This window comes from Natrix helvetica (genome assembly GCF_964273705.1).
Source record: "Natrix helvetica genome assembly, chromosome: 3".
In the NCBI taxonomy this organism is placed as follows: Eukaryota; Metazoa; Chordata; class Lepidosauria; order Squamata; family Natricidae; genus Natrix; species Natrix helvetica.
This window is the reverse complement of record NC_138549.1, coordinates 137,537,796-137,565,765: the sequence shown is the minus strand read 5'-3', so window position 1 is coordinate 137,565,765 and position 27,970 is coordinate 137,537,796. Positions and strand designations below refer to the sequence as shown.

At 32.5% G+C, this 27,970-nt stretch overlaps 2 protein-coding genes across 2 annotated transcripts in view; both read right to left on the bottom strand.

The window, feature by feature from the left end:
* SYCP1 (synaptonemal complex protein 1) overlaps positions 1-8,521 on the bottom strand; it is a 74,119-nt gene extending 65,598 nt beyond the window's left edge. The window contains exons 1-6 of the mRNA XM_081949176.1: positions 8,418-8,521; positions 7,233-7,279; positions 6,548-6,715; positions 5,760-5,838; positions 1,515-1,561; positions 186-350 (exon numbers count right to left, since the gene is read on the bottom strand). Of these exons, the coding sequence (XP_081805302.1) occupies positions 186-350; positions 1,515-1,561; positions 5,760-5,838; positions 6,548-6,715; positions 7,233-7,271 (498 nt within the window). The 5' untranslated portion in view covers positions 7,272-7,279; positions 8,418-8,521. The remainder of the gene's footprint in view (positions 1-185; positions 351-1,514; positions 1,562-5,759; positions 5,839-6,547; positions 6,716-7,232; positions 7,280-8,417) is intronic.
* Positions 8,522-9,406: 885 nt separating this feature from the next.
* Positions 9,407-26,515, bottom strand: LOC309390368 (bile acid receptor-like). Its single transcript, XM_081949641.1, has 11 exons — positions 26,152-26,515; positions 18,095-18,222; positions 16,653-17,015; positions 15,596-15,736; positions 15,253-15,380; positions 14,983-15,087; positions 14,465-14,564; positions 12,810-12,938; positions 12,501-12,605; positions 11,519-11,632; positions 9,407-11,012 (listed from the first exon to the last, which is right to left on the bottom strand). Exons 2-11 carry the CDS (start codon positions 18,156-18,158, stop codon positions 10,774-10,776), a joined length of 1,488 nt encoding a protein of 495 aa, XP_081805767.1. The 5' UTR covers positions 18,159-18,222; positions 26,152-26,515; the 3' UTR covers positions 9,407-10,773.
* Between the last annotated feature and the right edge of the window lie 1,455 nt (positions 26,516-27,970).

Below are 27,970 nucleotides of genomic sequence, written 5' to 3'. Positions count from 1 at the left end.
TTGAATGAGATGAGTTGGGGAACAGAAAGATTATTGTTCACAATAACCCTAACATTCAATGGAAAAATAATAAAACATTCACAGAACTCATCTTAAAATTGCATAATACCTTAAATGTTAAGTTTTTTTAAAAAAAATATTTTACTTTATTTTGAAATCCATTTCAAAATACAATAAACACTTGCCTGTAATTCTTGAATGGCTTTACGCAATGCTTCAATAATCTTTCTATTTTCTTGTAATTTTTTCTCTTTTTCCTTTAATTCATATTGTATACCAACTTTCCATCTCTTGATCTTTTCTGCTTCTTTGTAAAGCCTTGAATAAAGCTCATTCATTGTCTCCATATTCTACAAAAATTGGTTTCAATGTAATAAATAATTAGTTAAGTACATGTTATCTCATTTCAGTATTCACATTTGCCATTAAACTTAGGCTTGGATATAGTCAAAATATGCAACATAAAAAGAAGAGACTATAAAATTGTCAATAAAATAGTTTTCTCATATCAGAAAAAGTTATCCACAACTATTTAAATTATTAAGAACAATGCACTAGTAACATGAAAAAAATGAGATGTCAGTAATTTTCTATAGCTAATTATTTTTTCTTGTAGGTGACTATTACTTAATAGTACCCTTCAGGAAATTGTATTTATTTCATAACTGTATAAAAAGTTGATTTTTTTGAAATCTACTTACATGCGTGTATCAAAAAATTATCAATGATCTAAAGCAGTTTAATTTTTAGTCTAAACTAAGTCTGAAGCTTTTATCAAAAAAACAAGCCTGATGCTATGAGCAGCTTTCTTTAAGGATGGCTAAATTTCATAATCCATGAAACTGTCCCATGTTGTCATGGATAACTATTTAAAATTTTAAAAATTATTAAAGTAAGTATAAATTTAGATTAGAGAAGCAAGATAAATGGTATTCAGCCTTTGTTCTCATCCATATTTTTCAATATGAAGTTACCTATCCCTCAATAAAAGTTTTTTTCTTATTCAGTTTCAAAAGTATTGCTGTACAATGGACAAAATCAGTAATATCTGCATGTAAGAATTAGCCAAATATTAAAAGTTCATTATTTTCTCTAGAAAGAGAAAAATACTTGAAGTGATAAAGAATATAATAAACTTGGCACATCTAAACCGTGTATTAACACCTTAAACAATAATGCTGCACAAAGAACTGTTATATTAAAAAATGTGAACTATTTCATATCGAGTGAAAAACACTTTAATAAGATCATAGAAGTACAGATAAAACTGTACTAAAGATTGCATCTTGCCAATACATTACCAGATGAGTAATAAATACACTGATGAGCTGTTTTATACACAAGTAAATAGGATTCTGTATTTTGATAGGAATATTATTTTCATTTTGTCATGGAGTATAACCTGCTGATCTACAATAGTTCATTAACTCACAAAAAAGCATTAATAATCAACATAACAAAACTTAATGCAATCCAAATTTTAATACAACTTTTAAATTATAAAATTAACTGACCTCTTGCTCTATGTCAGGCACAAGTTTTACTTTCTGTGGAGAAGGATCTGTAAAATGAAACATTTTATTTTGGCCATTCAATATAAATATTTCTTTTTTGTAATAATTGTATTAAAGTTTACACTTACAAAGATAAAAACTACAAACTAAGAAAAATACAAAGAATAAAGAGTGTAAAGAGAAAATGTATAGTAAAAAAAATATGTATAAGAAAATAACTTCCCCCTTTATCATAAGTACAATTTTATTAACATCACCCTAATACTACAACAAAAACCCCCTTCCTCCCATATCTCTCTTATCTAGAAATAATTCAATAATTCTTAAAACCTCGTTTAATCCTAATCAACAAGCCCATTAATTTTTTTTTTACAAATTTTACAAATAAATAAAAATTGCCTGATATAACAACTATTTTAACCTTAATCAAATGAGTTTATGTTATATTCTTTTACTTGTAGCACAGTAACTTATCATTTGCTCTAAAAATACAGCAGAAGATCTCTTCTTTCCCATCTGATCTTTTATCTATAAATAAATATTTAAAGCCTTGTCATTTGGTCCTGGTCAGCAAAAATCCATTAAGATTTTACCAGAAACAACCAAGTATATACTTTAACCTTGATCAAATAAACCAACTTTATTTTCTTTCCCTTGCTTTTAAAATCCTATTTTTAATTGCTTTAAACAATGTCCCAGAATTCTATTTTTCTGACTCCTCAGAAAGTCTTTCAAAACTTTTGCAAATCCAAAATGAAATAATTATCTAATTTTTTTTATGTGTATATCAATTTTAATTAGTAAATCATTTGGCAGATTCATGTGTACATATATCCAGTGTAACATTTTTACTCATAACATTCTTGTAACCTGTCATTTTTAAAACCATATTCAAATCAGCCTCAGTCTTATCCAGTAAAGCATGCCCCTCTTCTATAACCTTTTAAATCCAATTTTATAATAGCAATTTTAAGAGTAACTTCAGAGTTCATTGTTTCCAAATATTTATGTAGAATAATTTGCTCCATTCTGTATTAGTGGGTCTCTTCTCCTTTACTTATACTTTTAGTTTTTCCTGATTCCCTCTAGCGTTAGTCTTCAAAGTGCCATCTTATCTAAAGGTTTCTTTCTTGGTCCACAAGATTATTTCTTATACTTATTTCAAAATCATTTTAAAATAAAATTCTAACAACCTTTTTTCAAAGGAAATATTCTTAGTTGGTTTCAAATCCAAGTGACCCCTTAACACATTTATTACTTTGCAAAATCAATGCTCTAATCACCTTTTTTGCTGTTTATTCCCAATTTTTTTTAATCCAATTCCAGGAAAAAGTAGCATGAAGTACAACTCAGTGAACAAATATAGACAGAAAAAACCAGTGGTTCTTCAAAGCACAACAAATAGTTGATGAAACTTGACTGACTGCATATGGGTGGGTGAAAGAGAGTAGGAATGAAGAAACTCTAGAAATGGATGGATATTCTATAATTTATATCTATTAATCTATAATTTGGAAAAAAATAAGAGAGCCCTCCTTCTCCATTGAAAAATTGATGGTGCTGGATGGGACCTGGAACTGAATGAAAAATCATTCAAAAGCTGCTGTTGGTGGTATGTTTTGAAGCCTTCAAAATAAATGTAGACTTTTATGGTATGATATCCAAAAAAGAAGTAGGAATATCAGAATTGGCTTGTCTCACCTAAATGAGGTGAGAGAAGAGACCCTCTGAATTGTGAAGGTATGTGAGTAGTCCCCTCACCTCAATTTAGCCACAAGTGAGAATAGTGCCATAAGTTGATTTTAAGATGGATTGGTTGGTATTGTCACTTCTTACAAGAGATACAGGTAAAGTCAAAAATTAAATACAGCAGGGGTTGAAGAAAAGATCTTTATTATAGAGTAAAATAACAAATTCCCGAAAGCAGTTCAGTTTCTATTTCATCCCATATTGAGCAAAAGTGGTAAGGTGTTATTTTGAGTTTTGTAGGACTATATAATCTCATCTGAAACTTTCCCAACCCCCATTTATTCATTTTTTTTCCTTATTCCCAAGGCCAGGTCTACACAAGTATTAAGTCAAAGTAGAATAGCTCTTGGAGTTTTGTAAAGTAAATACAGTAATATCTGCAATGTTATCTGGTATTGTTTTGATCTTTGGAGTTCTAGGGACTAGATAAAATCATTTGTAGTATAAGTTCCAATATTTCTGACCTGAATCCATGATCAATCTTACTCTTTTGAGCATTTCTGTCCATATTTCAATATTTTTTGTGGTAAAGCTTTGAGAAAATAGTGGAGTAGAGGATGCCAGATAAAGCAGATTATCTAGATCGTGTTTGGGTAGAAGCTTACGCTTTTGAGCACTCTTTGAGAAAAGGAGTGCCACCAATCTTCAAGAAGGCAATGACCAAGATTCCAATATTCAACACTATTAGACAATTTCTGTCCATATTCCAATCTTCCTTTTTGTTTTAGAAGCTTTGTTTTTCAAGCTTTAGAAAAAGTAGTGGAATAGAAGATGTTAGATAAAGGAGAGTATCTGGATTTCTGTATCAAATCTGAACATGACTTGAAAACAGTACTGCTTATTCTGATAGATGGCCGTTGTTGAGATTTGAATGGAGCTAATATGCTCCTCCTCATAGTTTCACACTTCTTAGCAGCATTCTATTCATCTAGAACACCTACATATGTATGGGAATAAATCATTTTAAGGTAATTCTGTTCTTTCCTAAGTTGATGGTTCCAACTGATAGTCATGGGGGAATTGCAACTGAGCCCATGATTGTAACAACACTTAGCTCTTTCCTATACTATCGAACATTTACATGAAACCACTGGTTTGAATTGAGACCCCATCAGTGTGGGCATGATAATGAGATTTACATCTCCATCTCAAGCTGGAATGAAAATTCTGTCAAGTATCTAGAAGATGTGAGGGACTGCATGGAATAAATCCATGAAAATTATTCATTATTCATCTTGACTGCCAATTTTGTTCTGTTTATTGCTCTAAATGGTCCATGGTATGAAAGACCAGGTTCGTAATTTTCGAGTTTCCATTGCCTCCTGCTAGAACAGCAAATGAAAGCAACAGCCAAGAAGGCTTTTCCCAATTTAGACGGATGCTCCAGATAGCAATAGCTCTTAGAATTATATACCACTCCACAATGCTTTACAGCACTCGCTGAACAGTTTACAAATATCAACATATTGCTTCTAACAATCTGGTTCCTCATTTACTGGCCTCAGAAGGATGGAAGACTGAGTCAACCTTGAACCAGTCATTTCATTCATTTCATTTATTCGATTTATAAACCGCCCCCTCTCCCCAAGGGATATCAAGTCAATATCAAACTCCTGGCTATATTGCATTCTAACCACTGTGCCACTACAGCTCCTATGTAGGTGTAGGTTTCCTGAGCCAGAAAATCCTGGCAACAGTGACTCATACCCTTAACTACATATATTTACATTACAAATCACATGAAAATCACTGTTGGTATAAAACACTACCAACAGTGTTTTAAGACACTTACGTGGGAAAGACACTATTGCAACGTAAGACCTATATTCCCATCACTGTATTGATTGTCAATAGCTTATCAAATCCAATTCAAAATGCTGGTTTCAAATATATAAAGTCTTACATGGCTCAGCCTTGGGTTACTTTAGGAACTTTCTTATCCAGATAGATTATGTCTGTCTTTTATAATTATTCAAGAAGAGATGCTTAAAATCATGGTCCCACTAAAAATTAGGGGATGTGTACCTGAAGGCAGATCCTCTCTGTTGAACCCTTCAAATTTCTTATTTAAGATAAAATGTGAATTTTAGTATTAATGTAGGGATACCATTTTTATTTGGAATTCTATTTGTCAATAATATTTGTCAGGTTTGATATAGTAGATTTTTTTAAAATTCTATTTCATGAATTTTATCAACTTTATGTTTGTAAACACTCGGAATCATGATAAAAGGACAATATATGTATATAGTGTATTTAATGAATTAGTGTAGTAAAATACTACTGAATGAGTATATTAATTATAATATATGTATACAGTACTGCAGTACTATATACTTTAGTATACATTTCCTTCTGGATACATGTTTATCTGGTTACCATAACAAAAATGAAAAATAAAATGAAATATAGAAAATAGAAATGCAATAGAAAAGCTATCAATTACATATTTAAAACAATGCAATTTTAAATCCAGCAATCCATCCTTTAACATACCAATAACTTCTATATGTTTTGAAATATTTTTCATCCCATAAAATGAGTTATAACATTCTTCTGTTCCATTACTAAAATTCTGAAAAAAATTATGAAAATAGTAATATATTACAACATATTAATTCACAGATATAGCACTTTGATAATGTATAAAGATGAAATTAAATTATGATTCATAATGAAAAATCAGTTAAAACTAATTATTCATCCACAGGGCTACTTTAGAACTATTAAAGTCTTAGAAAATGTAATAACAGATTGGGCTCCAATCTAATATTAAGTTCATTTAAGTTCATTGAAATAGCAGACTAACTTTTCCACACCGCTGGTCTCTTATACACAACTCTTAATTGATCAACAAAGATCAGCAAGCAGGATCTTTTGGAAGCGTAAAAAGACTTTCCAGTCTTTCCAGCTTTCAGAAAGATTGCTAGAAAGCTAGCGAAAGCAGTGTTTCTAAAGACTAGAAAGACTATCTCATAGAGGGGAAAAAGACTGGCATACTGGGTTAAAGATCTTTGGGATCCAAGCTTCCTTTTTCCAATCCAGTGTGCTGGGTCTTTCTGATAAGCAGTTTTGGGTTATGAAGGAAAACTTTTGGGAACTGATTTAGATCTTCATTTGAAGACCAAACATTTAGTAATTGAATATGTCAATTTTAAAATCTGAAATGTTTTATTTCATTTCCAAAATTTTCATACCCTGAATATTTAATAAATGTTGAAATTATTATTTTTTAAATTAAAAAAAAATCTGTTCAAATATATTCCAGTTTTTGCAAGATAAACTAACATTTTTCTGAATTTACTTAGAAAAAAGGAGATATTCATATTTACCTGAAAAAAACCCTCATCCCTTGTACTTGATTGTGGTTTGACTGCAGACACTTGGGTGTTACTTAGTCTTGGTGGTACAAATAGTTTATATTTAAAAGATTTCTCTTCTTCTTTCTCGCTCTAAAAAGATACCAGGCTCAAATCTCAGAATAACATTTACCAATGCTTTATGCTTTATTGCAAATATTGATTTTATCAAGTTGTTTCTCTTTGCACTTTTTCATACTCTGCAGATCAGTATACAATAAACCATAGTAGGCTAATACTACATAGTAGGCTAGTAGTATTACTACTCTAATAGTTGGGATAAAAAAATTAAGAAAATATATATGGCTTATATTTAACAGGAAAAAAGAAAATTTCAATTAAATAAACCATTATTGATGAGGAGGCAATGGCATAGACTGGAATCAAACATATACACAGGAATCTTAGAACATAAAATCATAGTAAGCTGCTTTTCTATGAGATACATACATTTAGCTATGAATGACTATTTCCTCAGTTTAGACAGCTTTTGAATTGCCTAAATATGTTCTTTTAATTTCTTAATATGAAATATTTTTATTTCTAATCTAGTGTTTTATTACAATGAATTTTTATTATTATAATTCAAGTTAAGAAAATTGTTGGTTACCATGGATGTTTTCATCGTTGATTTATTTTTGTAAACCATTGGAGTCTCTGGCAGATTCAGAAGAATACAAATGGAATAAATTAATAAACATAGAAATAAATGATAAAATGTTTAGCTGGTATTAAAGCTATTTAGAATACTTTTCTGGATAAAGTATTCTTGATTTAATTTTGCATAGGTTTCATTACAATATATGAAAATTCTCCATAGAATTGCTCATTTTTTCTGGATATTTTAGTGAAGAATATTATGGTGCCATTAAAATAGAAAAGTAGGGATAGAAATTCAAGGCCCTGTCAGAAAAGGAGAGCTTTCAAATTTAGCAAGACTGACTTATGATAAAGCAAAGAGAAAGGCTATGCATAAGACCAGAAAGTCTAAACATTATCTAGAGGGGAAGAAGCAAGTACAAGAACTTATTTAAAATCAAAATATAATAATAAAACTACCTTTGATTGAACTGTCAAGAAATATTGATGAACTTAGAGTGTTTATTTATTTAAAGTATAGTAACAGAACAGTAACTAAAGTCACAGCTATTTACCTGTAAATGACTCCAATCAATTCAGAATCTTTTGTATCAATGTTTAGGAATATGTAAACAAATGTACTTCTTTTCTACTTGTCTATAATTCTCTCCTCTTGCTTTACTATTTCTAGGACATGGGTTTCTAGATCAATTGTCAATCTCTCAGCACTTTGAAAAGGCCATCATCATAAAAATAATGTTCCGACAGCGTGTCATTTGTCAACATTACTGATAAAATAAAGAACCCAACTTAACTAAATGTACGTTTTACATTCCAACGACAATGAATGCAAATGCCAAAAAGCTCATTAGTAACATGTATTATTACTGGCAGGGATTGTTTTTAACTTGAAAGTTTATGCATTTCGCTATTAATTGGCATATTTAAGTTACAATAGCGATCGAACTTTTTTATTGTTAAACATTTCTTTTATAGTGCAATAGCATCTGTAACCGAAATGCTCTAGAAAAAAGAACTTCTAGAATCATGCATAAAGATCACAGGCATAGGATCCCGTTCTCAGCCTCGACAAAATGTTATTTTCGGACACATCACACGTTAAGACAAATGACCAGAGGTGGTTGCGAGGCGCTGAGAAAGCGGAATGAAAATACAGCCCTTAGACCAGGAGACCCGTGCGTGAATTAATCTTTACCTCAAACGGCAGCACTGAGCTTAACGACCCCAAGCACTGGAACAAATAAAGAAGAAAAAGGCGGGAAATAAATCGATCCAGAGCCGTGTGCAAAAGCGCGAGCCGCAGAACGGCGGTTTAACGCCTTTTGCGGCAAGTTCATTCGGGGAGGGGGAAGGGCGTCTGGCCAAACATAAAGAATGAGTGGTATCGCGTTAATCAGAGGTTCACCTGCCCGCCTCGCAGGTACACTACTCTCCCGCAATCCTTTCCGAAGATTTGGAATCAGTTTGGTCCTTTCGCTTCTCATCCAAGAATGGAGAAGCGAAACGTCTTCAACGAAAAACGTGGATGACTAAGAATCTCCACAGACAGTTAGACCTTCTTTCACGTTGTGTTGATGAAGGCAACCCTAAGTCTTCACAAAACCTAAACTGAAAGCGTAGCGAATTGGACTGAACACTGTGATAAGAACTGGGGGAGTGGGGGATATGTTAACACATGAGAAAGAACTGTGGCTTCTCAAACAGATGGCCGTCCCGGATTCAGTTTTGCCGAGCCGCGGACAGCTGGTCGGGTAAACAAGCTTTCAGATGAGTAAGGTTACTCAACATTCGCAAATGGTGTCAGGAAATCAGTCAAGGTCTCGCCATCCTTTGCATCTAGAAATTGAGCAAGCCGATTTCATTGACGCCGAATTGGGAAGCGTTAGAGAATCTGCACGCAGCAAAATCAGACAAGAGGATATGCGGTGAATGTTTTTTCTACCAACAAAAAGAGCGATTAAGTTTTTTCGCAGACATTTCAACTAGGAACTAACGGAAAAACTGAATGTACCATGCTGAAGCAGCAATCTCTGCTACTTGGTCTGTTTTATTTCTTCCAAATTTTGAAATAATGCAATATGACTTTTTAGAGGGTTACCATTTTAAACGTGTATAAATGTATTTTAGAAAAAAAAGATTTCTGACCCATTAAGCATATAAAATCAATTAATTTTCTGCAGAAAATCAAATTGATAGTGCATTTATTAGACTTAAATATATACCTGAAAATATTGCACTAAACAAAATTCAAAATATTAGCTTTATATTCAGATGTCATTTACACAATATTATTTTAAATATGAATAATAATTCTTAAATGCAAAGATAATATCTCCAATATAAAAACAGCAGAACTTTAAGATATATATCTTCAAAGTTACAATAACAGGAATTAACAGGAAGCTTTTTTAATAGAGAAATTATATCAAAAGATAAGATGGGAATTTTCATTAATACCAATCTAAATTAGCCTCTACTACTAAACCATAAAATCCAAACAGATGGCAATGTATGACTGATGTTAATAAGAGTAATCAGGATGCAACCTGCTTGGTTCTTGGATGGGAGACCAGAAAAATCCCAGTAAAAATAACATACCTGAGGAATGCAGTGACTGAAAACAAAACCCAAAGGAATGTAGTGACAACACACTTTGATTATTGCTGAGAAGGAAACATTGTTGTCCATAGCAGTGTCCAGAAGCTAAGTTCAACTCAATTGTTTTTATTTTATATACAGTATATACCTTTCAAATTCACTGGAAATCTTAGTTGTATTCACAAATGAAGTTGTATTAATTTAAATTTCAGTTGAAATTAAAAGTTGGTATGAGTAAGTTCTAAAATATACTTCTAAAATAGTCCATCTACAACATGACTTCACATAGAGGTGAAATAATGTTAGTAAATGTTAATATTTAATTATTGTAAGTATTCAGCTTTGGCAATGAGATGAATTATAATATGATGTGAATGACATGGCTTGGGGACATGCGTGTGTGTGTGTGTGTATAAATTTAATCAACCAACATTTATGCTGTATACCCAAATATGTTACAGATTGTAATATGTGCAAGGTCAGTACCTTTGCAATGTTCATGTATGTGTGTGAGCTACAGTATAAAACATTCTTCCTATAACCATGTTTTTTTTTCTTTATTCGTTAAATGGAATAATGTAAGTACTAATTTAAGACCCAATATATATCCAAATGGAAAATCAACCCATCTTTTACTAGAGGTCTGAGTGGTTCATATAAAGAACTGCATGCATTACAATATCCAACAGTTTAAACAAATTTTACATATATCTTTTAAAATGCGACAATAACATTTTGTCAATAAATTGTACACATTTTCATATTTTTGCTTATCCAAAATGTATATGGGTGTTTTTACAACACAAGATAATATCCTGAATAGTTATAATAACAGATTTATGAGATATAAGCCATTTAACATAAATGATTTCTTAAAATAAAAGTTTAAGAATTAAGGAACAGCATGTTTGAGAAAACAGCCCTTTGTAACAATTTATATAAGTAGCAATTTTTTAGTGCAAGTCCCACATTTCACAAAGTAAAGAAGTCAGCTTAGGATCCCTTGTTCTCCAAGTTACTAGTACTTCTGAGTGGTTGTGATTAAGTGTTCTGAGTTCAGTGAGCCGCCCTATGAGACGGGCAAAATGTTGTGGTTCTTCAGGGTGATAGATTTTTGAATATTTGTACAGAATTCCTAAAAAAGGTTCCTGGAGTTGTTCTACATGTTGCTTGTTTTTTAGGAGTGGTCGATCTGAAAAATATGAACATGATTTTTTATATGCAAATATACATGATTTTGTGTAAAACAAAATAACTGTCATTTACAACTTGAACTGTTGTTAGGATATTTCAAAATTACAGAGCAACTGAACCTCAACCAGCTTGTCTATCCTTATGAAATAGTATCCTCTATTTGTGTTCTTATGTCAACTACCAGGCAATATAAAAAAGACAGCATTGGATTCTTAAATAGAAATCATGTTTGGTATGAGAATACTACTGTATATATTCTTGTGCTATTGGCTACAGATTTTCCAGAAATCTCTTATGCCCATTCAGGTAATGATTCTGCTAATTTCAGCAGAATAGGGATAATATGGTATTGTGTCTTTTAAGAAATAAATACTTAATTTAGAAAAAAACTTATTAAAGGTTTATTAAAATGTAGAAAATTATGGTAGTCCTAGAAGAGAAAAATATTTTTTTTGTTTTCATTCTTAAAATGTGAACTTTGTTTTAAGTAATTGCTAAAGCTACCTGAAAAATACACAGTAGTTGCAACAAGTAATGCATACTCTGTTGCTGTCACATTAAGTTCTCCCATGCTTCTGTAGAAATAAAATAATGCGGTGATAAATTCTTCAGTTATACCTATAAAAATAACAGAAAATATCAGATGACAGCTAAATAATATATCATTGATTCATTCTTAACACACATATTAGACTAAATATAAATGAGTAAATTCATTCAGAAACATTTTTGTGAGAAGGTTTGTTGGCATTTTAAATAAGTTAATGGTAGTAGACGTATTAAAAATAAAGAATTGTGTTAAAGTGACTAAAATCAGTGAAAATTAGTATGTTCAGAGAAAAAAAGCAAAAGGAAAGACTTTTAAAACTCAACAGAAAAAGCTTGAAAAATGAAGAAACAAACTCTTGTTTCAAACACAATGGTACAAACACAATGGTACAAAGATAGTAAGAGGAAAACTTTTCCAAAATTAAACTTGAGAAAAGTAATGGAAGTCCTTCAAAGTTATATGAACATAAAATAATAACACCCACACTACCATCTCATCCACTAGTGTGGAAAGAACAAGAAAAAAACTGCTAAACAATATTTTATTTATTGTATAATGATAATATTAAGAAGTCAGGAAAAAAAGTAGATCAAGGAACATATTAACAATTGAGATGATGAATTATGTGAGAAACAAGGGTGTGAACTTAAGTGGAAACATTTAACAAAGTCACTAGAAAAAAGGTAAATAATGGTTTAAGTGGCTAAAGATGATTCCAGAATTCAAAAAAGTAAAAAATGTACATGATGGCGGAATCAAGATGCTAAATCCAAATAGTGAATTGGATGAAATCAAAAATATGACAGGAAGATACTTCATTATTAAAAATTCAGTGGAAGAATTTTCAAGATATTTTATTTACTTTTCTGAAACTAGATATATTTAAATTAAATATTTATTTAGCTATTTATTAAACATATAACAATGCCTCATTACCTGTTGTACTAGTAGATGTTGGACTTTCTTCTGTATGAGACATCTCTGTGGGATAAGCACTTTTATTTTGGCCACATATAGTATAGTCAGAAAATTTTATATGATCTACAATAAAGAACAAAAAACCCAAATATTCTTTTTCAAATATTTTTAACAGAATAAGTCAGACTACAAAAATATTGCTTGTTAGCAATATTGGTAGAAGAAAGGATCATTCAAAAGAAAGGACACTGATGGGACAAGCTTTATAGTAAGCATTGGGCCACTTCATTATACACATAAAATAAAAATGCTGTTATTAAAACTTACTTTCATGAAATGGTGTCTGATATTCAATTCCTTGTTCATTGTATAATTGTGCTGAGCGTAAAAACATGGCTTCAATTGTAGAACCTTTTAATAGTGCAATCTGATCATCACTGGCTAAGCTTTCAAATCCTATAGTGTAAACAAATAGGTAAAATTACACTAAGGGAAATTTCCCTTTTACTTACCTTTTATGAAAAGTTTTTTTTAATAATCAGATTTGAAGATTGTAATTTTTTAAATTCCATCTTTGATTTTACAGTCTCAGATATGAAAATTGTTGCTGGAAATGTTCTGATTTCCATCCTAAAAGTTCTATGTTGGAGAGATCCAAGTGGGGGTGGAGGGGGGGTTCATGAACTTTCCAGGGAGAGAGCTAAAAGAGGTTAGCTTCTAAACTTTGCTAGCCCAGCAACATTCTTCCACTTCTAATTTTAAGAGAAGAAAAGAAATTACTTTTTACTCCCACTTAGCCAACAGGAAACATCCATGGCTGTAGTAATCTTAGACACTCTGATACTGAATACTGTGACAAAGAAAATTGTGAATGTAAATAGGACCATTGCAGATATTTGAAGTATTTTTTAAATTATTGTGCATTGTGAAAATGCAAAACTTAAACTTTAAATGTAGAGTTGAAAGGAATTCCAAATACTGAAGAAGTTTATGAATACACCAAGGACTACTGATTTTCAGGAAGTGGAAAACTAGATAGTATGAGTGCCATGATAAAAGCACCAGAAGAACATCCCAGATCCAGCAGTGGAATGGTTAAAATTCATCAAGTTCATTGAAATGGACAGGGACAGCACATATTTAAACTGATTTTGATATCTGTCTAATTTAGGTCCCATCAAAATATCTTAGACTACAATTATTGCTTTGCAATGTATCCAGTGTCAAGAATTATAAAAAGCATAACCAAAATATCAAAAAATGGGGAATGTTAACTAAGATCCATTAATAGCAGTTTCCTTTGGGTCCAAACTTATTTATACTTGAACTAGAGCAGCAGTGTCCAGAGGAGATGTTGATAAGTTAAGAAAGCAGCACAACTGAAGCTTTTTAAACAGCATTGACACTGCATACACATATAAAGGTGTGTGGCTTTGATTGTACTGCCACAAGCACCATCTTGACTTTTTTGACCCACTATGAATGCCACTACAGTAGATGATATCAGTGTCAATTCAAGATCTAATAGACAAGATGTGGATAGACATTTTAATTCCATAGTAATAGTGGCTATTTGCAGTAACAGAAATAAATGGAAGACAGGATGAACAGCTAGAATGTTTATCAGTATCAGAATACTGTTAAGTGAGGAGAGAGAAAAGTGTTTTGGTAAGAAGATGTTCAAGTGGATTTGGAAAGAAGTCTTTATATGTTCCCAGACCTTGGATGCAAATTGTTTATGCTGGCAGAAAACACAACCAAACAATTTTGCATGAGGCAAGGAAATCCTGTAGTTTGCCACTGTGCTCTAGGATGTTTTGGTAATATCTCATCTTCCAAATCCAGTTATCCAACTGCTGCCAACTGGGGCCATGGAAATTAATTTGGTATAAAGTCATATACCCAAAGTTAGTACATATTTTGAGTCAGCTAAAGAGATTGATCAGAACTAGTTTGTAAAATACTATATTAAAAAGTATTACCTGGGAGTCTTTTTGTAAAATCTACTAGAACCTGTACATGAACCATTGCTGTTTCCGAAAGACGTAGAAAACTTTCTTCAGGATTAGTATTTTCCTGTAACTAATTAAAAATATTTAGAATGAGCCTATATGACATTTGAAACTTGAAATACCACATCTCTCAAAAAATAAAGGTAAAGGTTTCCCCTTTCCAGTAGTGTCTGACTAAGAGCTGAGGGAGCCAGCATTGTCAAAAGACATTTGCATAGTCATGTGGCCAAGGCACATGGAATGCTGTTACCTTCACTTTCCCACCAAAGTGATACCTATTTATTGACTTACATTTGCATGCTTTCGAACTGCAAGGTGGACAGGAGCTGGGGCTGGGGCTGGGGCTGGGGCTGGGGTTCCCTACTCTGCGTGGCACTTGGGTCTTGAACCAGGCTGTCAGCTTTTCAGTTTTCCAGCTGACAAGCTCAGTTTCTTTAACTGCCTCTTCTCAAAAAAAATCTTGGTAATATTAATGTATGAGCACATACAAACTTTTTTGCTTCCTCGATTGGAATTGTGCATTTTTGGTGAGCAACCAAAATATGATCAATGAGTTCATGTTCTGCAGGAGTAAATTCCATTCTCTCCTGGACCTTTGAAAAAAAGACTTTACTTCAATGCCAAATACTATAATTAATATGTTTTTATAATTAATATTATATGTAATATTACATTGTAAACATATAAATAATATAATTAAAACATATAAAAATATAAAACATTAAAAATATATAAAAACATATGAAAGATGACCCTACTTTTAAAAGTTTGGTTGTAGACGATACATGCTTGCTGTCCATTCCTTCATCTTCCATTTTGATGTTGCAAAGGAAACTACTTTTTTTTCTAAGTCGTTTTGATTTACATTGGACTTCAGTTAGCAAACCTATAAAAATTTAAACCAAAATTCATAAGCATATTTACGAACTGTGATGATATTTAACTTACATTGTAAAATATGTGGCACTGTTGAAATTGAAATTGTATTAACAATTACTATATTTGGTTAATTTATTCTATTCCATGATATGAAACTTATCAGAAATGTTCCTAAACTAAGAAGCACATCAGAAACCAGAGAAAAGTAGTTTTGGCACTCACATTCAGCCAGCATTCCCACAGCTTTACATTTCTTTAGGCGACATTCCTGACACTTCCTTCTCATATACATATCCATTTCACAATGACCTCCACTCTTGCATCTGTATATTGCATTTTTGGTGATGCTCCGTCGAAAAAATCCTTGCAACGATTATTTCAGATTATGACAAATAATAATGAACTATACATCAGCAACTTACTGTACTTTAATTTGTAGTGTTCAATATACTAAGGTAATATATTTCAGAAAAATAGTGTGTCAATAAATAAGATAAAAAATTACAAATCTAAAATAGAATTTCTTAGAAGGAAATGAGCTCCATTAAACTCAAGGCCTCTTACATGGATGTTATAAAATACGATAAGATTGTTATTAAGTTAACTATTTGTAATTATTTTTATAGCTTACAATGATTTATAAGAGGTTAGACATTTTAAACAGCTTCAAAAGGCCTACCTTTCCCCTCACCATCACCTCATGAGTAGATTAGGCTGAATTTCTGAGAATGTCCATTACAAACTTAATCTGAAGATTATCTGACATTTCTCTCTCAATAGAATTTTCAAAAAACAACAACATTGAAGTTCAATAAGAAAATTTGCTTATTGAAATTCAAGGGTGATGAAAATTTGAACACTTGCACGTCAGTGCTCTGCCTGATCAGCGCAATTGGCAGGGATCAGATTGCTGAAGACTATATTGAGGGGAAATATCAGACAATCTCCAGATTAAGTTTGTTCATCTTCAGTATCCTCATTATTTTATGAATAGCCCCGAACTTCCTGCTTTTGATCTTTACTCCTGCAACTCTAATACCATCAAACTACCCAAAGTCCACTGACTTTTACTAAATGTCATTTGCAATTGAACAGAACATAATTTGCTTCCTATAATTTGCTTAGATATTACAATCCTACAATTTCCAGGACCAATCACTGTCTCATTATCTTCTTAACTCTTCTACTGGTATATTTTGAATAATCAGTATTTGGCACTTCATTCCTAAACCTTTCATATGCCAGTACCATTTAAGATACAGTATTCTTTTTTTACTACCTTTACAGCCTTCACAGGTGAGCGCATTGTAATGATATCCTGAAGCCTTGTCTCCACAGACTACGCAGAGTTCTTCTTGCCCTTTTATTCGTAAGGCAGAATGATTAAGCCTGGGTCGTTTCTGTCCAAGGTATCCTCCCCCATCATGATGGGCACCCATGCAGGAGGGTTTACTGAGTTCACAATTATTGATGATGTATTGACCATCATTGAATTGAGAGTCCAAGCTATACGAATTGTAATGAGTCTGTGGAGATGGTGTCTGTAATACTGGAGGGAACTGAACAGTTGAATATTGGCAGTAAGGAGCAGCTTGAAAGTCAAGGTCTTGCACCGGATAACTGATATGTTCTGGTAAGATATCTGGATTGTTTTGGGCAAAAAAATCACAATTTAGAATTTGACATGTTTAATTGTAAAATAATGTAATATTTCTACATCTAACTAAATTTTTGCTATTTGATTTTTTAAAAAACCAACCTTCACATCTGAGTTACATATTTGCCACCCATCTTGTATCCAATGACTCTAATACATTGGGTCTCAGCCTTCCTAATGCCGCAACCCTTTAATACAGTTCCTCATGTTGTGGTGACCCACAACCATAAAATTATTTTATGTTTTTCATATTTTTTCAAAAATATGTGTTTTCCGATGTACTTAGGCGACCCCTGTGAAAGGGTTGTTCAACCCCAAAGGGGTCCCGACCCACAGGTTGAGAACTGCTGTTCTAATAGTTGAAGTTAACAATACAGAAAACACATCCCAAGAGGAAAGTTAAAAAAAGGAAGAAACAGAGTGAATGACATTGTCATTTTATAATGACCAACTGGAAATTAAGCATATTTTGGAATCTGCTTTTAGGAATTTCTGTAGACAATACATCCTTTTCTGAAGAATTCATCTTCGTTTTTGTAGAATTATAGTAAACTGAATTTTACAATACAACCATTAATATATTTACTTTGAAACATTTGCCCCTTAGTGACCGTTCTTGTGGTTATGTAATCAATTTTCCCAGGAACACTGTTCTATTGAAGGCCTATGGGAGAAGAATCTTATGTTTAAAAGTGTCCTATGCTTGAAGGAGATTCAATCCCCCGTGATTTAAAAAATATAATCCAGGAAGGACCTAAACATTGTCTATCAAGACTAAACATCTGGATAACAATGTAGCATTTTATTAAGTACAAAAAATGACATTCATAAAATATTTTAAGAAGGATTAATGCCTTAAAATATTCATCTTCATTATCTTTGAATCTTTCTTTGAATTGAATGTGTATTGGGGGGGTTATTTTTGATTCCCTCAAATCTAAAATGGCATCCCAAATAATCTTTCAATATTTTTCATATATGATCCAGAACATGTATTTTACAATTCCAGAAATTCTTGCTTTTACTAACAAACATTTTATTGGTAATTTCTCTGTTTTACTCACCATAATACTGTATTGGCTCACTAAGGCAATATCCATCAGATACTGTTACAAAGGTATTTGCCATGCTATGTTCCAGTTCCACTGCTTCATTCAATACAGATATAGTTGTCCTTTAAAAAAAATCAGACCTGAAGAAAAGGATTGTGTTTAATTATTTTAAAGTTCAAGAGCCAAGATTTTGCTGCCAAAATGGAAGATTTTAAGAAGCAATTTATAAAGACAAAAATACTGAAAAGAAGAAATAGAAAAAGCAATCCTATGAAGGTCTCTAAAGTATAATTTAGTCAACCAAATTCATTAGATTAAAATCTTTATCGGGCCTCCATTGAAAACTATTATTCTGTGTAGATTTGTTTTGTGTGTAGATGAACTATGAAGACATCATCATTTCATTGCAAAGCATAGATAACAGAGCATGTTGTTTTGTTATATAATGTCTGTAAAAGTTTTAACTAAGTATGTTGGAGATATAAATTATGTAGTGTAACTTATTTTTGTTCCTAAAGAAGACCTCCTTTCCACACAATCCCTTTCTAATAAATTCCCTTCTCAAGTCATACTTATAGGTTTGGTATTTTATGATTATGGGTTTGGTATTTTACGATTCTTGGAAACCTCTGCCTCAGAGATTCTGCTGCTAAAATTTGGTAATAAACTTCTAACTAATGCTGACATGAGTCATAAGGGTCTCGAATGGAATTGATATTTTATAGTGTAATGTGCCTCGTTTCCTTAAAAAAACAAAAAACAACAGACCACCCATGACAGTAGCAGCAGATGAACAATTCTATCTCCTCCCACTCTGGTGATGTTATCTTATCTTTAGTTGCCTGATATTAGCTACCAGAGAGAAAAAAAAGAGAGAATTAAATACTCTGGTCACAATAGTTTTTAAATCTGCCATAGGAAATGGAAAAAACCAACATTTATTCAATCTGAAAATCAAGAAAATATCCTGATTAACATTCCTATACTTAGAAAAAAATCAACATAAAGCCTGAAACAAACAAAAATGCTAATTATATATACTGAATAGAGAAAAGAAAGACTGATAAAGGATCAGAACTCCTTGAAAATAATTTGGAATCTTGAGAAGGACTGAGGAGTAGAAGATTAGATTTCTTGGCAGCATAACAGATTCTCTCTGTTTCAAAGAAAGATAATTCTCAAACTTTCAAATTCTCCAAATGTCTCTACTAAATAATTTAAAACTTACTATATCACATGATACAAAATAATATCTGCCACATCTTAAAAATAATTACAGCAAAAGTTTGGATCCTATTCTTTTGTATTTTTTTATTCAAGTAATAATTAAGGTCTATAATGTTAGATTTCAACTGACCAAATTAGGATCTGAAATTAAAGGAGATGGGTTGTTTTGTGTCAGTATATGAACTCTGTTGATTGAAAGGATATAGAGGGTAAGATTTTAAATGTAGCATATAATTCTTTATTTGCTTACTAATTCTTTTTATTAAAATATTATGATTAGATCATTATCAAAAATATTTCATCATTGGTTACAGTTCAAAAGATACATAGAATAGTAGACTAAAGTAAAATACAAATAAATACCACTTTAAAAGTTTGAAGCAACTATAATCATTATACATATAGCAATATACATTTTAGGACCTCTACAATGTTCCAGAAAATAAACTTATTGGCACATGCTATACCAGAATCAGATTTCAAGTTGTCTTCAAGGGCAAACCACGCAAAGCAATTACAGCAGTTGAATTTGGCATCAACAGAGTATTGATTACTGTATTTGTACATCACTGTCCAGGAAAGCTTGCAGCACCTATGATCAAGACTTAATGCGACTCTGATTTGCTAAATTAATGTGGATGAACAAAATAATATATTTCAATATAACTGTTCAAATAATTCTAAACTTCTATAGTCTGGGTTTTGTAAGAAAGGAAGGCTTATATGTTTGATAGAAATTAAAGGAACAAACTGAAGAATTGGGAAATTTTATCTTAGGGAAACGGTAAAAGGCCCAAAGGGCAGAGAGTAAGTTGGGAATAGACAGAATTTTTTTTTTTAAAGAGTCACTTAGGTAATAATAAGAACAACTTCACAAGCTTAAATCAGGAAAGGCAATATGCTATGAAAAAAGAAGGGGATGAATGCTGGTATATTTTTATTGTTTGGATCACAAAATCTTATTTTAATTTGTCTTTAGGATAGAATAAAATGTTGTTACTTTAGCTATCTTTTTTCAAAGATTCAATTGAAAATTTACAAAATATCAGGTTTTTTGACTTTACAGAGTTTTTTTTCCCCATCAAGCAAAATGGCTAAAATAGAAGCTAGGTGGTATTCAAGTAGTACATTAAATTGCAGTTTTAGAATATTGGAAAATATACTGACAGGTAAATTGAAATGAGAAGGAGGTGGAGATGATGATCATGCTTGGCTTCACTAATGACTGTACATAGATAATTGGGGGGAAATAAATAATTGTTAATTCTCAAATTTAAATATATAAATAAACCGTTAAATCTTTATATGTGAACCCTTTATAGAGAAAAAAAATGAAAATTAATTAGGCTGATTTTTATTTTAATAAAGCCATGAATCATTTATGATATTGTATCAGTTCCAAAAAGTTAAATTCAGATCACATAAGCTAATGTAATAGCTGTGCTTCTTCCTTTATTTCTAGTGAACAAAAAAAAAAACCTGACTAAAAACATATCTAAAGCTAAATTTCATTTAATGACTTTGAATTAACCAAGCAATTATTTCCCTCTAGGCTTTTAGTTTTAACAGAATTGCAATTGAATTGGCATGTTTAACTTTTGGATTTCTTAAGAGTTAAAAAGGTTGAAAAACAGTTCCATGGCACCCGAAATTCTTGTTTACAGATTCTTGGAAGATATTTCTAATTTGTAAGCCTTGCTTCCACAGCCATCTCTTCCCCTCTTCCAGTACAAGGTAGCAAAAAGTGAAAAGACATGGCATGGTTGGAATGCTGCTACTGGTTATCTGTTTATAAATATTTGTTTGAAATAGAGGCAACTAGATGAATCATGAAAACTTTATCAATAAGATAAACTGATCAGCAGGACATAAACCAGTCAACCTGTTTTAATCAGCAAATATACATTTTTAAAAGTTAACATTGTATGATTTTTGTCTCAAATTAGAATAACTGAAGAAAATTGCTTTCTCTAAACAACTCACTCACTAATGCAGAGATACAAAGGGAATAATTATGACTTCAAATCAATCAATTCTTTCCTCTAAGATTTTTCTACTGTAGGATTCATGAATTGTGACTCAGAGATTAGATGTGATCATCATCTTCAGTGCAAATGCAAAAGACTCTCCAATAGTTGACATAAACTATACCTTTAATGTGAGTGGAGGTAAATACATAAATATGCAGAGATTAATCAGAGTAGTCATAGTTAATTAATGCAATTAGATTTTTAATTATTTATAAACAGAATCAGATTTAGGTTTTAGCCTGGCTCAGTTTATTTTAATGGGCCCATATATTTTTTGAAATGTGTAGCTTGAAATATTACTCAAACACCACTTTTATTTTTCAGACTAAAAGGGAAAAAAAGGAGTGGACAGAAAATTTCTGTCTTGCTTCATCATGACATTAAAAAGAAGGCCAGAATCTTGTTTTCATTATCAACAAACTTTCATACATACAAGTCTGGACAAATTGTGTGTTGTGGCCCACCAGCAGCCAGCAGAACTGGCAGCAGATTTGGACAGTGAGGAGATTGGGGAGGAACATGGGCCAGTCCTGGAGTCTGGGGAAGGTTCTGATGGGGCCTCTGTGTCGGAGGCAGAGAGAGGGCCAGAGCCGTATGCCAGTTATCAGCTGTTTTCAGAGTCAGACATCAGTGAGGCAGATGAACAGCTGGAGACTGTTTCCAGTGAGTGGAAACTGCCCATTTTATTAAAATTCAGGGATTATTGTTTTAAAATTTGTGTTTAATTACCAATCTTGTCTATCCATTTGTGGCAAAATCAAAGTGAATGTAAGCATCCTTTTTCTGAATATCCTGGGAACAGAATAGATCGGTGGAAAATAGGGAGCCACAGTGGGCTTTGTAATTCTTTCATATTCCAGATAGTTTGCATAAGTAGCAGGGACAGCCTTCCAAATACAGAATTTTAGATCAATATTTTACCAGTTTACAAATTTATGCTATGTTTGTAATGGCAATTTGAATAGTTGGCATATTTGTGGCTGTATAAATTAACAACTATTTTATAATAGTTTCTTTTGGTCCATGAAGCAGCATAAAAGTATGCTACAATAATTTACTCTATTACAACAGCTGAGCTCTAATCTTGCTGAATAACAAGGCCAATGAGTGGTGCATGATCCTCTTACAAATTTAATGTAAAACAAGTCAGAGCAATTGTTTATTTCCTGTCAGTAGAAAAAAAGCATTGCCCTTTTGCTGTCTCTGATGCTGGGTTTAATCTGAGATAGGAGGTGAGTTTTGATAGATTGTTCAACTCATGGCTTTAACCCAATGTCAATTTCTGATCCAGGGAATTGATAGGGCAAATAGGAAAAATTCTTTACCAAAGCCACTGCCTACCCCATACATCACCTGAAGAGTCTAGAGTATTGGCAACTTCCATTTACTCAGTCCAATGGATCACATCCCAAGGGATAAACAATTTCCCAGTAAATAGCACTGGGTTATCTGTCACCCAACTCTCATGAACCATGGAATTGCTGACTGGGAAGGTTCAACTCCCCCCCCCCTTCTTTTTCTACCATTATGGTTTCAAGTCCTGGAAGGAGTAGGCAAGAGAAAAGAGTGGGGAAAAAGCTAGGAAAGCAGAAAAAACCCTCAACTGTCATCTTGAAAAACACTCTGAAAGAAAGCAAATTGCAAGGCACCATGGCACTGTCTGAAATGGAAAAAAGTTATCTGATGTTCAGGAACAATTCCCTCAGACAATACTGCTTACTGTACAAACTGTCTGTTGGGGCCTTTTCTTTTTTCATGAGTCTAACTGTCATACATGAGACCACTAGATCCATGGTGTTATAAAGCCTGTACAATTCTTGTTCTGTGAACTATATCCATCACACAGGCAGCAACTGCATACCTGACACTTCCTGTTGTCCAAACAAAAATAGCTTTTTTTTGGAAGCTGACTTTCCAAGTAATATTTCCATTCCACATAATCTTTTTCATAAACTCACATCTAACTTTTCTCCAATGTTTCTGAGGGGTACATGAAAGATTTACTTTTGATTTGAAGGCAATGAAAGCTTTGATTTGAAGGCACCAAATCCAGTGAACTAGATGGAGAAATCTAATGCATGGAGTTTTCTTTTCTTTCTCCCTCTGAGGAGAACAAGTGCCACAGAGTATCTCTTTCTACTCTAACCCTTATTCCTCTGTAATATAAGCTCCAGAAATCAATACTAGAACAGAATGGAGAAGCTGGTATAGGAAACTAAAGCGGGAAGGGAAAATTGTGAAAAGTTATCTGTCTCTTTGTCATCAAAGGAAACATTTATTGGCATTTCTGCATATAGAAGAAAGCTTCATAAAACAATGGCTTTAAATTTGCTTTAAGTAAAGGTGGATATAGTTGTGATAAAGGTACAATTGGACATATTCATATAGGAAGCTTACAAATTAAAGTCTCCTATAGGTTATATAGCAGGATTCGTTTTCATACAAAAGAAGCAAAATAAAGAACTGCTTATTCTACACTAATATTTTAGCATTCAAAAGTAATGAATGTTACTAAAAATCTCATGGCAAAAATTATTTATTTATTTGCAAAGATACTGTGCAGCTGTTAACTATTATAAATGGCAATAAAATGTAATGCTTGCTTTATTACACAATGTAGAGCATAGGCCTCACAGGAGACCCCCCCAGGGAGCATTTCAGAATGTTTGAATTGACAGTACATTAACATCTATCGTAAATATTTTGACAGTAGTGTCAAAAGGGAAATTTCTTGACCAGAGAGAATTTTAGGAATTTAAGCTGAAAGTCTTCCTGCATTTCTGTAATGCACTTATTTCCTGGGAAAAAAATATAAGGTTGCAAAACCATCAGATTTGGGCAAAAGTTTCAAATCTTGATTTGGATCTTGTCCTAACTCTTTCTTCAGACCCTGATATAAAAAAATAGCTGAATCTATTGCTGTCATATAAAATTTTAATTTTACATAGGCAGCTTTGATTATTTCTAATGGAATTTAAAGTTTTTCAGTGCTTTAGCATTAACGCTTAACAATGACAACAGAAATATGAAAAATTGATAAATATGTCATGAATAATGTTTCAGGAATTTGTTATTATTTTGCGTTAATTACTTTGCTATATTTTCCTTTGCATGCGACTAAGACTTTTAAAACTTTAAAATATGACTAAAATTAAGACTGCTGTTATAAAGACACATATTTTGAAATGAATTCCTCTGAAGATTTGATTCATTTAAAATGAAGATGTACATAGAGAATTAGCTGTAGAAATAAATTAAATCTATATCACCTGCCATTCATGGCAACTTCTTTCTCATACACATATGCACACATATATTTATTGTATGTAATGGTTTGTAGTTATGAGCATTGTTTACATGCAAACATCAGCATACACATTTTCTCAAACTTTTGAATATATTTAAGAGCCTTCAGTAAGCTTTATTTTAAAGTAAATATGTTAACAATAAGGAATAAATTAACTGAACACATCCACAACTGTTTGCATTCATGACTATACTACAATACATGTCATATGTGAGTTTTCTCTTGCTTTCTCTCCATCTAAATAATTCCCCAGTAGTTTTAGTAAAATAGAAACATTATTGTATCCATTTTATATACTCAAAGGATGCTTCCCAGCAAAAGGTTTTATTGGTACTGAACATGGTGAGAAATATATTTCTCTGACTCCCGCAATCAATAGGATATCAATATAGATATCGCTTCTGCTCACTGATACCATCAAAACCACAGTAATTAATATGATCATTATAATGACAAATTTCCACATAGGTACTTTTTAAAAAAAAATTTTAAGTGTTATCACTGTGGAGAAAAGCAATTATCAAAAGTTACCTTTAGAGATGGAAAGTATAAGCAAATGAAAACGTTCCAGTGAAAATAAATGGGTGTTATTCTATTTGGACATTCCAGCCATAATTTAGTTTAGATATACTGTATATTAAGAAGAATATCACAAAAACATTCCCATTGTAACATATTCTGATGTTTTGTAAAGGCAAATATAGTTCTATTTAAAATAGAAATATAAATATTGTTACCATTTTATTTAATATCACAAAATGTGAATGTCTACATGTTGTAGTCCCATGTTTGTATCTAATAATTCTATTTACCAACATTACTTTACCAAGATTACTTTGTGTATTTCATTATTGGTTTAGAATGGAAAGATGCACCATTTTTCTTTTCACTGCGTTTAATGAATTTATTGTTAAACATAATATTAGTATAGTTAGTTTACTAATTCACTCTGTTCCAGAAAATGGCACAGGACAAGCAGAGTAACTTAAAAAGCAACTGAATATCTTATCTTTAAAAGATTAGAATGTTCATTGCATCAATGTAATATACCCCAATATCCAATTCTCAAATAATAGGACTCAAGGCAAGTAATTCATATGTGGGTGAGAATTAAATATGTTCCATCAGTCTTTTCATTGAAAGAGCACATAAATGATGTGCCCATTAAGTAAAGTTGAAAGCTCTGATTCTGTAGGTAGGTAGGTAGGTAGGTAGGTAGGTAGGTAGCTAGGTAGGTAGGTAGCTAGGTAGGTAGGCAGGCAGGCAGGCAGGCAGGCAGGCAGGCAGGCAGGCAGGCAGACATAGATTCTCACATTCCTACACTATTTCTAACCAAGAAAATAATTAAAATGAAAAGAAAGTGAATGAGTAGCCGAATCTTTCATCATAATTAAGTTCTGCATTTTGAAAGTCACATGACAAAATTGACATACTGACTCTAAAAAATAGCATTTTTAAAAAAAGATTTGGACAATTTTCAGGCAAAAGTGAATAAAATTACTTACGCCACTTTGTTCCAGGGAACTGTCCTCTTATAGGCCCTCTTTTCAGTCCTCTTATAGTTCTTCTTTTCAGTCCATCTGGAGCAAAGAGGGTTTTCTGTATTTATCGGTTTCTTTGCACTCACTTTGGCTCCAAATGCATTACAGAGCGGCACTTCACTCTATCTTAGAGACACAAGCTTCCCACACAGCCATCCCCAGGGTCAAAGCAAGGGCAGCTGCAAGATCACATAAATCAAACAATAACTGAATCATCAGGGACAGAGGCCATCAGGATCTACACGTCACATTTTCCCAGCAATCTCTGGAGCCAGCTCTCTCAACTTTTCAGTTGTCCTGATTCAGAGTTTGACATATGCTCATTTTGATTGCTTCACACTGTTAACATAACATGTTACCAGCACAGACTGTCTGCACCTTCTCATGGAAAGGCAAACAGCAAGCAGAATGCACTGTAGTGAACAGAATTTAAGACTAGAAATAGAGAAGGCAGGATTCTGACTTCTACTCAGATAACATTGGGCTAAGTATTGTTATTTATTTCACAGCATCATTCAGAGTTGAAGGAGGTCGGTAGACCATACGTTTGTTAATAATGAACAGAGGATTAAAAAGTAATAAATAGATAACAAAATACTTATACCTGCCATGCTCTTTTTATAATTGTCTGTCCCTTCATAGATTTGCCTTATACATATTTGCTAAAACATGATTTGGTTAATAAGCCACAGACGGCTACTTCCCACTACACACTAACTTAACACATTTAAATCAAACTTAAACATCTTCAAGATCATTTAGTATGGTGTATTTTCCTTTATAGAGTTCCAAAAATAATATTCCCACTTTTAATCCTTCTTTTATTTCTTCTTCTACTTATTTTCTTTTCAAACAACTTTTCATCAAATTAACTTGTTGAAGATGGAATAGATGATTTTCAGTTGGAAGCGTTGGAAGCTATCTATCTGGGGGGAAAAGACCTGGTGATATTCAGACTAGTCATAATAGTAGCTTTAATAGGTCTGGAATTCCCGACAATGCATCAAATGTAATGTTCCAGATAAATAGATTCATCAAAAGGTAGAGGTGGAGTTGCACTATATATAAGAAATAACTACATCTCTACAGAAATAGAGCACAACAATGATGAGAACTATCTTGAATTCATTTGGGTCAATATTAAAGGTTGTGGGGGGGGATGACATTGCCATAGGTCTATACTACAGGCCACCCAACCAAGCAGAGGAAGTAGATGAATTTTTTGCTAGTCAGCTAACTAAGGTATGTAGGAAGCACACCACAATAGTAATGGGGGATTTTAACTACCCTGACATCAACTGGGAAACAAACTCTACACTAAGTGGAAGATCCAACAGGTTCCTAACAAACCTAGCAGACAACTTTGTTTCCCAAAAAGTAGAGAAGGGAACAAGGGGATCAGCCATATTAGACTTAATTCTCACTAACAGAGCGGAAATGATAGAAGGTGTTGAAGCCACAGGAACTCTAGAGGCAAGTGACCATGCAATATTGGAATTCAACATTATGCAAGCACAAGTAGTAGAACAAAGTCAAACTAGAGTCTTGGACTTTAAGAGAGCTAATTTCAATAAACTTAGAGAAAGCTTGGGAAGAATTCCATGGATGAGAATCCTCAAGGGGAAAACAACTCAAGAAGCTTGGGAAATTTTGAAAAATGAGATTACAAAACCCCAGTCTAGCACAATACCAATGAAGAAGAAAAACAACAGCTCCCAAAAGAAACCAGCATAGCTGCATAAAGAACTCTCTGACAAATTGAAAGACAAAAAAGATAAGTATA

Bases quoted from the DNA above. Each gene is read 5' to 3' on its own strand.
- LOC309390368 (XM_081949641.1), bottom strand. From the start codon at position 18,158: ATGGCAAATACCTTTGTAACAGTATCTGATGGATATTGCCTTAGTGAG. The intron at 15,737-16,652 runs GTAGTAAAAAAA...AATCGTTGCAAG, and splicing joins CACCTGTGAAGGCTGTAAAG to GATTTTTTCGACGGAGCATC. The intron at 15,088-15,252 runs GTAGGGTCATCT...TTTTTTTCAAAG, and splicing joins CTACAACCAAACTTTTAAAA to GTCCAGGAGAGAATGGAATT.